General features: G+C 45.4%; 1 protein-coding gene across 1 annotated transcript in view; it reads left to right on the top strand.

Moving 5' to 3' along the window:
• BARX2 (BARX homeobox 2) overlaps nucleotides 1-11679 on the top strand; it is a 34091-nt gene extending 22412 nt beyond the window's left edge. The window contains exons 2-4 of the mRNA XM_074559585.1: nucleotides 6864-7161; nucleotides 9540-9624; nucleotides 10395-11679. Coding sequence (XP_074415686.1) covers nucleotides 6864-7161; nucleotides 9540-9624; nucleotides 10395-10646 — 635 coding nt within the window. The 3' untranslated portion in view covers nucleotides 10647-11679. The remainder of the gene's footprint in view (nucleotides 1-6863; nucleotides 7162-9539; nucleotides 9625-10394) is intronic.
• Nucleotides 11680-12787: the final 1108 nt, after the last annotated feature.

The raw sequence follows: 12787 nt of genomic DNA on the forward strand, positions 1-12787 counted from the left end.
AAGAAAGAGAGCAAGCAGAAAAAGAAACCAAACCACAGACAATTCTCCTCTCCTGAAACAAGGCTAAGTCTGTCTCTGATCTTTGAGGTGCTGGAGAGGAAGAATGGCAACAAAGAGCATTTTCAAACACTCCCACTTCCAGGATTCCCATTTAATATGTAATAGTCACAGAAAAATCTGCTTATAGAGCTGAGCTATGGCACTTGTAAAGGCTCAGAGGATTGTCTACAGGTTTTCCAGCTCTTCAATACTAAGAGAGGTATAGGAAATCTAAAAGAGTATCTGAGGGTTGTCTTTCCTAAAGACTGGAAAGGATGAGAAGAGAACCAGTTCCTGAACTGGTTGATAAAAAGGGATTCTGACAAATTACTCATCTCCACTTTTCTGGCTAAGCTTTGTTTGAGAGGGATGCTAAAAACATCTAATTCCATACCTAGGTACTACCTCTAGGCTCAATGGCCTTGCTCAAGGGCAGCTTAGGGAGGCTTTGCCTGGACTTCAGCTCTGAAGGACTGTGTGTGCCAGTGTGTTCCAAGGGCTGCTCCATGCAAACGCATGGACTCAGAGCTGGGAAGTGCCAAGCTGTCAGCGCTGTGATCGCAGCCTCATTAGCCCACCTCTGCCCAGGCCATAATTGGCTCAGGAGCAGCCATCCCCTGGCATGGCTCTGCTGCTTCCCATTCTGGAGATAGCAGAGGGATCTGTTCCCACCATGCTGCATAGCAGAAACATCACCCAGGTCATTTTTTAAACTTGGGATCGAAGTGTTCATGACAGTGCTCAGTGGGCCAGGCACCTTGGAAATGACTGGATCAAGGAAGTCTGAGAGACCTGGAAATTGCCCTCAATGCTGTCCTAAGCACTTGTTCCTGAGGCAAGAATGAATGTGAATTTTTCTGGTATATGCACAGCCTTTTGCTGTTCTTTCATTTCCTCTTGCCTTTATGTCTGTATCAGGGTGCTTGGTGGAGCAAGTGTTGGTCTTGGGAAGAATCTGGTGCCTTCTAATAGCTAGTTAAAAAGAGTCTCCCATGTCTGGGGAACTTCTCAGTGCCTAAGCCTGGTATAGGGGGAGCAGAGAACGTTTAAATTTTATGTCATCAAAAACAGATTAAATAAGGTCTAACCTGAGTGCAAGAATTGCTTTCCTGCCCTCAGCAGTGCTCCTAATGGACAAGTCAGGTGCTGCAGATCCATGTGCTGCCTGAGGAAGCTCAGCAGAGGAACAGAGCCCTTGTACAAGGGTCAGGTTTTCTCTCTGGTCAACTTCTGACAGGTGTGGCAGCCATAAGGCAAAGTCCCACCCTGAGTGAGGGGACGTCATGTGTCCTGCAGCACACACTGGGTACCTGGCTGCTGTCCTTAAGCACTTGGCTCCTGGGCCACATTGAATTCCTGGATTGTGACAGGTCCCTCATGCTCTGGATGAGGTGGTAAACTCTAGCTGAGATTCATGGAATTGGTATTGTTGGAAAGTCTTTGCTTTTTGGGATCTATGGTGGAAAAAGTCTATGTAATGCCCTCCCTACTAAAGAAATTGTGTGTGGTTCAACTAATTCTCAACGTTTCCACGCTTCTTTTGTTTTCCTTACTTCACTCAGGGATCACTTATTCCTGTCAGGAGACTGCCTGCTCCTTCAGCGAAATGAACTCAACTCCTTGGTTCCCCTTGTTTTGACAGTCAGGAGATGAGAGATTTATAGACCTTCCTAAGTCGTAAATTCATTTTCTTTTATTATTTACCTTTTGCTGCAGCCCATTCTGAGTGAGCTTCATTCAGTTGCTGAGCAGGGCTGACTTGCCAAGAGGAGCTGATCCATAAATCTTTCCTTCCTTTTTCTTTCTTGCTTTCCAAAACAACATTTGGAAACTAAGTTTGCCTGGGAGGAAAACTGTTCCTCCATTGCCGGCAGTCAAACCGTGCAACTAATTAGTGCTTTCCGTTTTCTCTTCCTTATTCTGTGTCTGTTGGGGTTGAAATTAAGCCAGGGAGGAGGGGAGGAGGGGCTAAATAAGGGGAAAATACTTGTTTCAAGTATTTATTTTTAATTACAACTTCTGCAAGGTGATCTGTCCAGTGGTGGTGTATCCACTGTGTCTTAGGTAGTGGTCAGAAGAAGTTTAAAATAAATTTATTGGAAATGTTCTAGAAGGTGAGTGGAGATGGTTTCAGATTGGTTTTCTTGATGTAACATCTTCTTGTTGCTGCTGAAAAAAAAAAAAAAAGACAAAAAAAATCTTTAGATACATCAAACCATGATAGGTTTTTTGCAAAAATATCTGACATATAATTAGGAAACAGGACTCCAGGGTTATCCTGTGTGTGGCTTGAATATGCCCAATTCATGCCAAGGTGATGTGGGCAGTCCTTACTACAGATCTGTTATTCACAGTACAGTGGCTGCCAACGCAGATTTAAATAGCGAAGCAAAATTTTGTCAGATCATAGAAAATGCTCTGCAGATCCAATGTCTTTTTTATTTTTAGCCCTTGGTTAGTTTTAGCAGGAGTGGCCAGATGTTTGCTTTGTGGGGTGGACAGAAATAAGAGTGTTCTTACTGCTTGAAACTGAGATTATTCAAATCCTTAAAAAAGAACTACAGAAAATAATCTGTTGTTAGGCAGTGCTCCTTCAGTAGTGCATAGTATGAATTATGGGATCATACTTATTTTTCCCAAATATTTGAGAAGTATTCAGCAGCAGAGTGAGCCCAAGAATACCCGAGGCTTTGGGATGATTACGATTGTTCTAGCAGATAAAACTGGGACTTTTCTGTAGAAAACCACATAGTCAGAGACCATTGTCCCTGTGAAGAGCAGTGAGACCTCCTGAGTCCTAAACAACTGATGGTTTCACCAGTGGAGTGTGGGGCCTCTTGACAGTTTTAGATGGAAATATGAAAATGCTTTAGGTGTTTTTCTAGAGTAGCGAATTCCTCATTTTCTGGTTTATGTGGGCATCTTTTGCGTTTTCCTGTACAAAAGAGCAATGGGTCAGAAAAAGTGCTCATGCAACAGTGCAGGTGAGAACGTGTTCAGTGCAACCATTGTGAAAGGCAGGTATGGAAAGAAGGAGCTCTTCACTCCCATTCATCCCAGTTCGGGAGACAGAGCATGTCACAACAGTGCTGAGCAGACAAGAGCTGCCTGCCAGCATTTAATTTGTTGAAGATTAGGAAATTATTCCATTCTTACAATACCATGTCAGTCTAGAAGTACCTTTGAACTCTGGGGGATGAGGAGTTTAGATCTCACCTCAGATTTCATGGTGTTTGGAAGGCAAGGCTTTATCAGGGTGAGAACTGTACAGATGGTTTAAGGGGAGTCATGTTAACAGTGTACCTAGAGGCTGTGGACGGGCTCACCTTCAGCTGCTTTGAACTTTGGGATAACTAGATCCAGAGCAGGACACTGAACTTGGGCTTCTTTCTCTGGGAGCTGAAAGCTGCCTCGTGCAATGTAGAGGTCAGTTATTTCTGGTTTGCTCCACATGCAAGAGGCTGCTAAAGCATTGCCCCCTTTCTGACCTGTAGCTTTCTCCCCAAAAATATCTGCAGCCGTGACGCTCATGTCTTTTCTAGATGCCATCTTTACTTCTTACTCTGTGCCACATCCATGCTGTGTCCTCGCCAGGCTGAGGGCACAAAACTGACCAGTCTTGTATAAGCTGGGCTGATCATGATGCTTTCATTATTTACAGTGGTTTCTAAAAGCCCTGTCACAACTGTTGGTGTCAAACCATAAGCAAAGGTTACTCTTGCAAGCACAAATGATAAACAAATACACGACACTTAGTGTCAACAGCCTCACAAATCTGTTCAGCACCTGGAACTCAAATCAGCTAGGCAGTTGTAAACCACGACTTGTGCAGAAGCAGCACCGGGGTTTCAGAAGGGCTGTAAATAAATTTGTGACCTGACGTGGGCTCCAAAAATAAGCATGTGCTGAGCTTTTCTAAGTGTTTGACCAGGGCACAGCTGCTGGCTGCTGAGAATTTTGGAAAATGTATCCCCCCATTCAGGTGCTCAGCACTTGAAAACCCAGGCCCAAACAACTCCAGTGTCATCTGCTTCTCTAATAACCACTCTTGTACTCTGCAAAAATAGCCAAGCCCTTGCTGCTCATCTTGAAAAGCAGTTCTTGTAATCCAAATCTTACTTGACTGTTAGAAAAATAACCTGAAGCGACTTTTCTCTGTTTGGTGAAGGCAGATCTTATGCTCTGGGACGACTGTAACTGCCCTCCCCTCCCTTCAAGCACTCCATGTGCTGCTGCTATGCCATACAGAAAAGAAAATATCCCTGGTTACTCTGATATCAAATAACTTTGCTGACCTCCTTTGAAGAAAGTTTCTTGTAAAAATCCTTTCATCCAGAGGTGTCAGTCACTTGGAGCCTTGCAGGGGTTTCTGAGCTCTGGTGATTTATTATTAATGAGTAATTTTGTGCTTTATGGAGAGCCCTGCTGGAAATGTATGGAAGTACAAAAGTATTGATTAATCAGTGATCTGATGCCAAAAGCTACCCATGAGTGAGAACAGGAAGGGGCTGTGGGATAAGGTTTGGAGCATGAACCTGTGGAGGAGCAGGAGCTCTGTGATGGGCAGGGTTGAACCAGGACCCCAGAGCAGTGGATAAGGGGATGTAATAAGACCAGACCTGCTCCTTTCTGGAATAAGCTTAAGTTTAAGTCTCCTGATCCAGAACAGGGTAGAACTGGGATCCAAGAGGTTTGTTGGAGCCTGAGTGACCAAGAGCAGTTGTGTCCTGGGGCTGAGTCCAGGACTGCTGCAAATGAAGACATCAGCACACGATGTCTCATGAATCCTATGGCACACCCAGGAACACCTCTCGTGGTGGAGGTGGCCTCAGTGTTCCTTCACAGGACCCTAGACATTGAGACACCCTTCAAGGAGACAAGAGCGGATGATTTTTGGGCAAATTTGGCTAAAAGAGAAGAAATTATCTGTTCTATGGGTGGGCCAGCAAGTTTTTTGTTATTCCACAGTGTCAGAAATGAACAGTGGTGGGTTGACAAGAAGGACATGGGCTATGGGAGCAGCATCTGCTTTGTGTTCTGTCTAGCTGAGTGGTGTCAGAGGGAGCATAAATACCAGCAAAAATTTAGTGTGTAAAGCAAAGGACAAGAGGTGTAAAGCAAAGGACAGCACACTCTGTCCTAATTTATGATCTTTGAACAGCCACTGAAGTTGTAAATCAAGGCAAAATTTCCACCAGGTTGCTCAGTGGTGCTGTAGATCGGCACAGTCTTCAGCTGGAAAAAATATTCAGAAAAAGAAGGTAGATAAGGCTTGACACAAGCTAAAGATTGGCTTGGCAAACCTGATCTCATCTCTCATATGCTTCCTTGGTGGTTTAAGTGGAAAGCTTTACATTTAATGGAAATACTTTGATTTTTAGGGTTGCAGAGGTGTGGAGGAGAAAGCAAGACTGAAGCCCTAGTCTGCCTAAACCCCAGTCTGTAGTCACAGCTATTTAGAGTTTTGACAATAGTTTCCCCAGCTTGCTTTTTAAGTGGCTGGATTTTGCACATTGCTGTGGTTGAGGAGAGAAGCAACGATCAACAGTCTATGATGTTCTTTGATGTACCCAGCTCACCTAGGACCTGGTTCCTGTGATCACAACCCTACAGCTGAGGAGAGGGCTGAGGAATACAGGTCATCAGCAGGCCAGGCTGGGAACTCCTTTCCTCCACGGTGTGGAGTTACTCACCCCAACACACTCATTGAGGTCTTGAGATCATTATTTTCATTAGTGGTGATTCATGTGAAGGGTTTCACAATCAGGCCTGCTGGTGTAATATGTTCCTTTCCACAGTCCCATTTATCTAAAGATCTCCACATACTTTGTGTACATTAAATTTTAATCCATGTTTTACCATCAGTGATGTAGGTAAGGAGGATTATTTCCATCTTGCAAATGAGGTAAAATGAGGTACAGAGCAAGAAAGTGAGTTGCCCAAGACTCTGCAGGTTGTATATCTTACAGTGAGTTTACGTTTCCCGCATGTAGCTCAATTTCCCTGCCCAAACTTTAAAGGAACATTCAATTTCCTGGGGCTAAGGTTGAGCAGGAATTTGCTATGGTTGTAAATCAGAAGGCCTGATGTGGATCAGAACTTCCTCTAGTGTTTGGGAATGTTTGGATTTGTCATCCCAGAACAGCCCTGATCTGAAAAGATTGGAGCAGAACTGGTTTGTTTTTAGGGCTGGTATCAACTGTGTGGTGTAAGATGCAGCATTCAGTCAGTGAAGAACTCTTGGGATGTATTCATCCTCATCTTGCTGCATGGTCAGCGGGATCAGTGTGGGCAATGGAGGGCGAGGGTGGTTCTGATGCAGTTGCCCATTAGGGGATGGCAAGACCTGTGAACCAGACTCTGTTGTCTATTACCTGCAAGGGCAGGGGACTGTCTCAAGTGAACCCTGTCCTAGTTTCCCCAGAGAAACAAAGTTGGGAACAAAATGGGGATATATTTCATCCTTTGCTTGGAGTTCAGTCTCTTGCAGTAATTAGACAGATGATTTCAATGGTTATAATATCTCCTAAAAAAGGAGTGGAAAGGCAGTCCTTCCTTTCTCTGTCCTAGGGTTAGGGTTAGGGTTAGGGTTGTGGTTAGGGTTAGGGTTAGGGTCAGGGTTAGGGTTCTCCAGCCCAAGAAAATCTGTGCAGTCTGGGAGAAGGAACAGGTTGACAGAGGGGATTATTCTTGCTTGTCCTTTAACAAGCAAATGGCAGAGCCAGGACAGCCCTTGCTGTCTCCCTCCTCTCCCCTGCCCTCCCATTGCTCAAACACATCAGCACTGATCTGACCTCCATCTGCCTGTGCTTCCTCCCTGCCAGGCTCCCCCTCTCTCCGGGCCTATCCGCTCCTGTCCGTCATCACGCGCCAGCCGCCCGCGCTGCCCGCGCTGCTCCCGGCCGCCGGCAGCGCCCGCCTGCTGCCAGCCCAGCCCTGCGTGGGCACCCCGGGCACCGAGGGTCCCCCTGGCGAGGCCCCGGGCAGCAGCGAGTCCGAGGCAGAGCAGCCCCCGCCCCGCTCCAAGAAGCCGCGCCGCAGTCGGACCATCTTCACCGAGATCCAGCTCATGGGCCTGGAGAAGAAATTCCAGAAGCAGAAGTACCTCTCCACCCCTGACAGGTAGGTTGGTTGCTCACACCAGCAATAGGGATGAGCAAAAGGGATGCTCCAGCTGTTCCACAGTGAACATTCCCTGGCTGGGGGTGCTGCCTCTTGCTCCACCGAGTTGCCTCTGCCATTGGCTGCGGCCATGGCATGTAACCTGATTCACATTCAAGGCTGCTTCTCCTGGGATCAAAGGTGACACAAATAGATCATATCAGTGGAAATGTCAGATTATACACATGCTTGGGAGCAGTTCTCCAGGCTCAGAGATCTCCTCAGAGAAGAAGGATCTCTGCCTTTCCAACTCCTGCTGCACACTTGAAAAACGATGGAGCCTGTCTCCCCCTGGGATCTGCTGGCTCGTGTCTGTGTGTTCATGGTATCTTCAGCTGCTCCTGAGCTGGCTTTTATCCAGCACCTTGGGCAGCAATTCAGTGGGATGTTGGTGGCCTGTTCATAAGTTTGGAAGGCAGAGCCTGCAGTTGTAAGCCTGCCTTGCAAAGGCACAGGCAAGTTCTTAGGCACTGCTTGGTACCACATGGGCAAACCAAACTAAGAGAGATTTTAGCTTTTTTAAGGGCTTTGAATCCTGCTCTGGAAATTTAAATTATGGAAAAATGATCCATCAAATTCCTAGGAAGTTTGTAAACCTGGAGAAGGTTTGAAAGGTATCAGGCCCTACACTCCACAGAGGGCAGTGTCCCAATATTTAAATTGATTCTGAAGATGGCATTTTCTGCTCCTACTGCCTGTCACCAAATTGCTGCAGGCAAAAATTCCTGGTCGTAGCCAACTTGCCTCATGGAGTTTCAGAGTTCCTGCTATGCCTGCACTGACTCCTCACAGCTTCACATCACCAGATGGTTGACACTTCGCTGAGGCACTCAAGGCTGGTAATTAATAATCTCATATGACTGTTCCTTGGCTTCATTGAGGACGATGAGCAATTCCTGCCCATGTACCACTTCCCCTGTGTTTGTTTCCTTGGGTTTCCAGGCAGTGCTGGTTGCACTGAGGTATGTGGCAAGAGATGGCAGCTGGTTGCAAGTGAACCAGGTGTTACCAGGCATGAGCACTAAGGCACAAAGGGTTAGTTAAGCCAAGCTTCTCTCTGTCAACTCACGGCTGAAAATCTGGCAAAGCAGTGAATTGTGATCTGTGTTCACTTCTGCAGCTTTTGGCCTGGATAGAAGATTGTAGCCGTGGGAGGGCACCTGAAACCCCTGGTTTATCATCAGGGTAATAACTCTGACATGTTCTACTCTTAACAGTAATGGTGTCTTAGATCAATGGCTTCAGATGTGATGTAGTGGCAGAACAAGCCTGCAGGTCCAGAGTGAATCCGGAGTGGGAGAGAAGCATGAATCCTTGAGTGTGAGGTGGAGCACAGAGAGCTGGGGTGGGGTATGTGGGTGTTTACAAATGTAAATCTGGTTGCCCAAGGAGCCCAGGTGTAACAAAGCTTTCATTATGAAAAACTTGGCCTTGATAAATGTGTTTGCCCATCCAAAGGCAAGGAGATATTTGCCAAAATGTCACAGAATGCAGAATACTGTGGAATGTGGCTCTGAGTTGGATCTGTCCCAGCTGCAGGACTTGCATGACTCCGAGGGGCACTTTCCTGGCGTGGCTGAGGATTTCCAGCTCCATCCCTTGTGCAGCTCCATTACAAAACCACCAGATGCATGGTGCTATCACCTGTGCAAAGGATCAGGAGCTACTCTGAGCCATATTTGCTTCATATGCTGGGCTTTAATATAGAAATAATGAATGGGTTCACACAAACTTGCATGGGTTGGAGATTTGTGAAGGATGAATCAGGATTATGGGCTGTCTGCCACATGTACCCTGAAGCTAAACATACAAAAAATAAATTCACTTAGAAGCTTAAATTGCCTCAATAAAGAATGTCTATTAAATTGATAGATTTAGATGTACTACTATTCCATGAGAAATGGGCATGTACCACGATCCCCATTCTGAAGGTAGTGAAGGAGAAATACGATACAAAGAGTGGCTGATGCTGTGTCTGTTCCCACCTGTTTGCTTGAGGCACCAGGGACCTGTTTTCAGGGATGTGATGTACCCGTAGCTCCTAATTCATGGACAAACATGGAGCATCAGCAGCTGGAGTGGAGCAGGTTCATGTCTCAAAGAGAGCAGACAAACCTGCCATGTCTAGAAAAGAGAGCTTGTGAACACCTGCATCTTCCATAGCAGCATCTATCTTTGCATCCTAAGTTCACGGGTTTTACCACTTTTGTGTGACCATTCTTGAGACAGCTGATCAGAGACACTGCTGAATGCTCTAACAGTGTTGCACTGCCTGGACCTGACACCTGAGCTCCTCTTGGCTTCAGTAAACTCATTTTGTTGTCTGCTTTGTCTCCCAGGCTCGACTTAGCCCAGTCCTTGGGGCTGACTCAGCTCCAGGTGAAGACGTGGTACCAGAACCGTAGGATGAAGTGGAAGAAAATGGTGAGTGGGTGCTTGTCATTTCTCCAGGGCTCTTAAATGGCTCCTTGTAAAGAACAGAAGAAGCTGAACATAGTGGAGTGACTTGCGTCTATTTATACCAAATTTTGTTTTATTCCTGATCATTTCTCACAGAGATGGTCTCTTTTTTAAAAAGTGTTCATACTGCAGTACATGTGGGGGGCGAGAGGGGACTAAAGGCAGTAGGAGGAGGACAAAGCAAAGAGGTGAAAGAAATGAGAATAGAAGTGAGGGAAAAACCAAAATATCTCCTGCATTTTTCTGCATTCCTGTGATCTCAGTGCTTCTGAGATTGGTTTTGTGCATAGAAAAAAAAAAGACTGTGTTGCTCTATGGAAACAGAAAAGTTTTGAGAACTGATACTAATTTTTACTTCTCATATCTTTGTTTCACCTTTCACTTTTTCTCATCTTCATGGTCCTTTTCCAGTTAAAATGCTTTTTTATGAAGGTCAGCCACTCAATAAATGCTGGTGGGAACATGATGATGCTGTGACATTCTCTAGTGGAGGTGTCTATGTTTTCTGATTTGGGAGACGAGGTGCAGTTCTAGGCTGTTCCTTTGGATGCATGTGGCACCTGCAGAAGTTACTGTCACTTCTAACAAATTTGGCATTGCCTTGGATATAGATCTTTGGCTGGAGTGTCTTGTTGCTGCAGGAATGGTGTGTAGAGAGAGGGAGTTAGACACAGGAACAGGATGTCTGAGACCAGCAGAGTTCAGAATCCTGACAGTTCATCTCTTTGCTCCAGGTGTTGAAGGGTGGACAGGAAGCTCCAACGAAGCCCAAAGGCCGTCCAAAGAAAAACTCCATTCCCACCTCGGAGGAGATCGAAGCAGAGGAGAAAATGAACAGCCAGGCTCAGAGTCAGCTGCAGGAGGGATCCCAAGCCTCTGAGGAGCCAAAATTAACAGAGGAAAATCCAGAAGTCCTGTTGGAGACAGAGAAGTCTCCAGAACATATACCAGAGCCTTCCTCAGAGGAGACTACACCATTAAGTTAAAAGGGAGAGAAAGGAGGGGAAAAGAAGGGAATAAAAAAAAAGATCAAAGAGAAAAATCAAAACCAAATATATATATATGTATATATATATATTTAAATATGTATGTAGTGGTGTGAGTGTACATATATATATAAATATATATATATATGTATATGTATGTAGACCTTGTGCATAAGTCTGAAGATTGGTCACATTGTGCCTTTGGGAACCAGCCATCATGGGCCAGGTGGAACAAAGACATCCCCTGGGAGTGGTGCCAGCCTGTTCCTCTGGCGGGAGCTGAGCTGTCCTGCAGGGAGGGCTGGAGCTGGGACATCTCCAGGGAAAACCACACCAGGACAGCTCCTGGAGAAGCCTGGGGCTCTCCCAGGCAGTGGGAGGCAGGTGTGTGGCTGTGCTGGAGGGTCAGTGTGTCCCATGGCTTTATCCTTGCCTTGTGTGGTGCCAATGGACAGAGAGCTTGGCCTGGGCTCAGATCAGGGATAGCCAAGGAATGGGAGCTCTGACAGCACCATTTCCTTGTGTAACCAGCACTTAATTCTGTTAGGGATGGGCCTGACTTAATCAATTTTAGGAAACAGTTCAGACCCCCAGGTTTGCTTTGGCCCAGTTAAGATCAAAGCTTCTGAAGGGAGATCCATACCTGGGTCAGCTCCAATCGCCCTCTTTGGGTGGTTTGGGTGCTGTGTCTGTGAATTTGCAGTGATGTGGGATAAAACTTGGAATGAAACGAGCGTTTGGATATAAGTCTGCTCCAAAAGCTTTTGGGTGCTTGGATCTGGGACTTTTGCTTTAGGCCCACTTCTAATTTTTATAGGGATTTTTTAAATGAACTGTTAAATGTTTTCAGGGTTTGGGGAAAATGGTGGATTTCCAAAGTTGCTGCAGGAAGCTGGCATTTGTTTAAGATGTGTGCCAGGAAAAGATGTGCATCATGTTTCATAGAGTCTTGTTAAGAGTGCATTTTGCCCAAAGGCTGCAAGAGATGTATTAAGATAACCTTTATTTTTTAATTAAAAATAAAATACATCAATTTAGCAGTTGTTGCTGTTGTTTCTCTTCCAGAGATTCTCATTTCAGAGTATCAGCAGAGGCTTTTCTGGAATAGGTTTTTCTATTCCAACAAAATCTGGAGGAAATAGACATCATCAGATTTTCCTTAACATCACTCTACAAAATGCTCTGTGTAAACTATTTGTAGCACTTGCTGAGGGAGGTGAGGGTGTTGTAAATGCCACCTTGTCACTGGGTGAATGTGTCAGAACAAGGGCACTATTTTCTATCACCTCCTCCAGTTTTGGACACATATTTAGTGGCTCTGTGAAGATGATTTCTGAATATTCCTTTTTTGGGATGGCAAGGATTCACACACAGTTGTCAAACGGTTTATCCAAGCAGTGTTGAGTGGGGAGAAAGGGATTCTTTTTCCCCCAGTTTCTTGCTCAGTGGTGTTTGGTAGTGTCTGATTCCAGCTCTGCATTACCTCTGGGTAATCAGGTGTCATAAAATAGATATTTGGGAAAGGATTTGTGCAGTTCATATCCATGGTTGAGTGTCTCAGCTTGGCAAGGCTTTTCCACGGCTGCCGTGCATCCAACCCTTGCTGTTGTTTGTTCTCCATCCAGCCAGTGACTGAAGATGCGCTTTAAAACTTGAAAACAGCTTTCAGAAAGGTAAAAATAAATAAGTCATATAAGCACAGTGGTGTTTGTGGGACATCCTGTCCTAGAACAGTGCTAATGTTAAAAAATGTGGGTTTCATCTTTCCTTGAAGAAATGAATCTGTATAATCCTGCCTGGGGACTGACTTTTGAAATGGCTTAATAGAGAAATACTTTCCAGGTAATCCTCTTTGTGCTGCTCACCGTGTATATTTACAGTTTGTGAGACAGAGATTACACTTTCATGTGGTGAAACTCCAGCCTTAGCCAAGCCAGGGAGGGACGTGCTCCACTCCCTGTGTGTCCAGTGCACAATAATCAGCTTGGAAAAGGCAGCCATGGTGTAAGGGCATCGACAGGTTTGCACCTAAATCTGAGCCAAATGTACCAGGACTGGGCAACACTCATTGGCAAGGAGCTTAGAAAATACCTGGGGTTTGTTACCTTTTAGCTCCTTTTTTATTGTGTCACAGTGAACTA

This window comes from Zonotrichia albicollis, chromosome 27 (assembly GCF_047830755.1).
Source record: "Zonotrichia albicollis isolate bZonAlb1 chromosome 27, bZonAlb1.hap1, whole genome shotgun sequence".
NCBI lineage: Eukaryota > Metazoa > Chordata > Aves > Passeriformes > Passerellidae > Zonotrichia > Zonotrichia albicollis.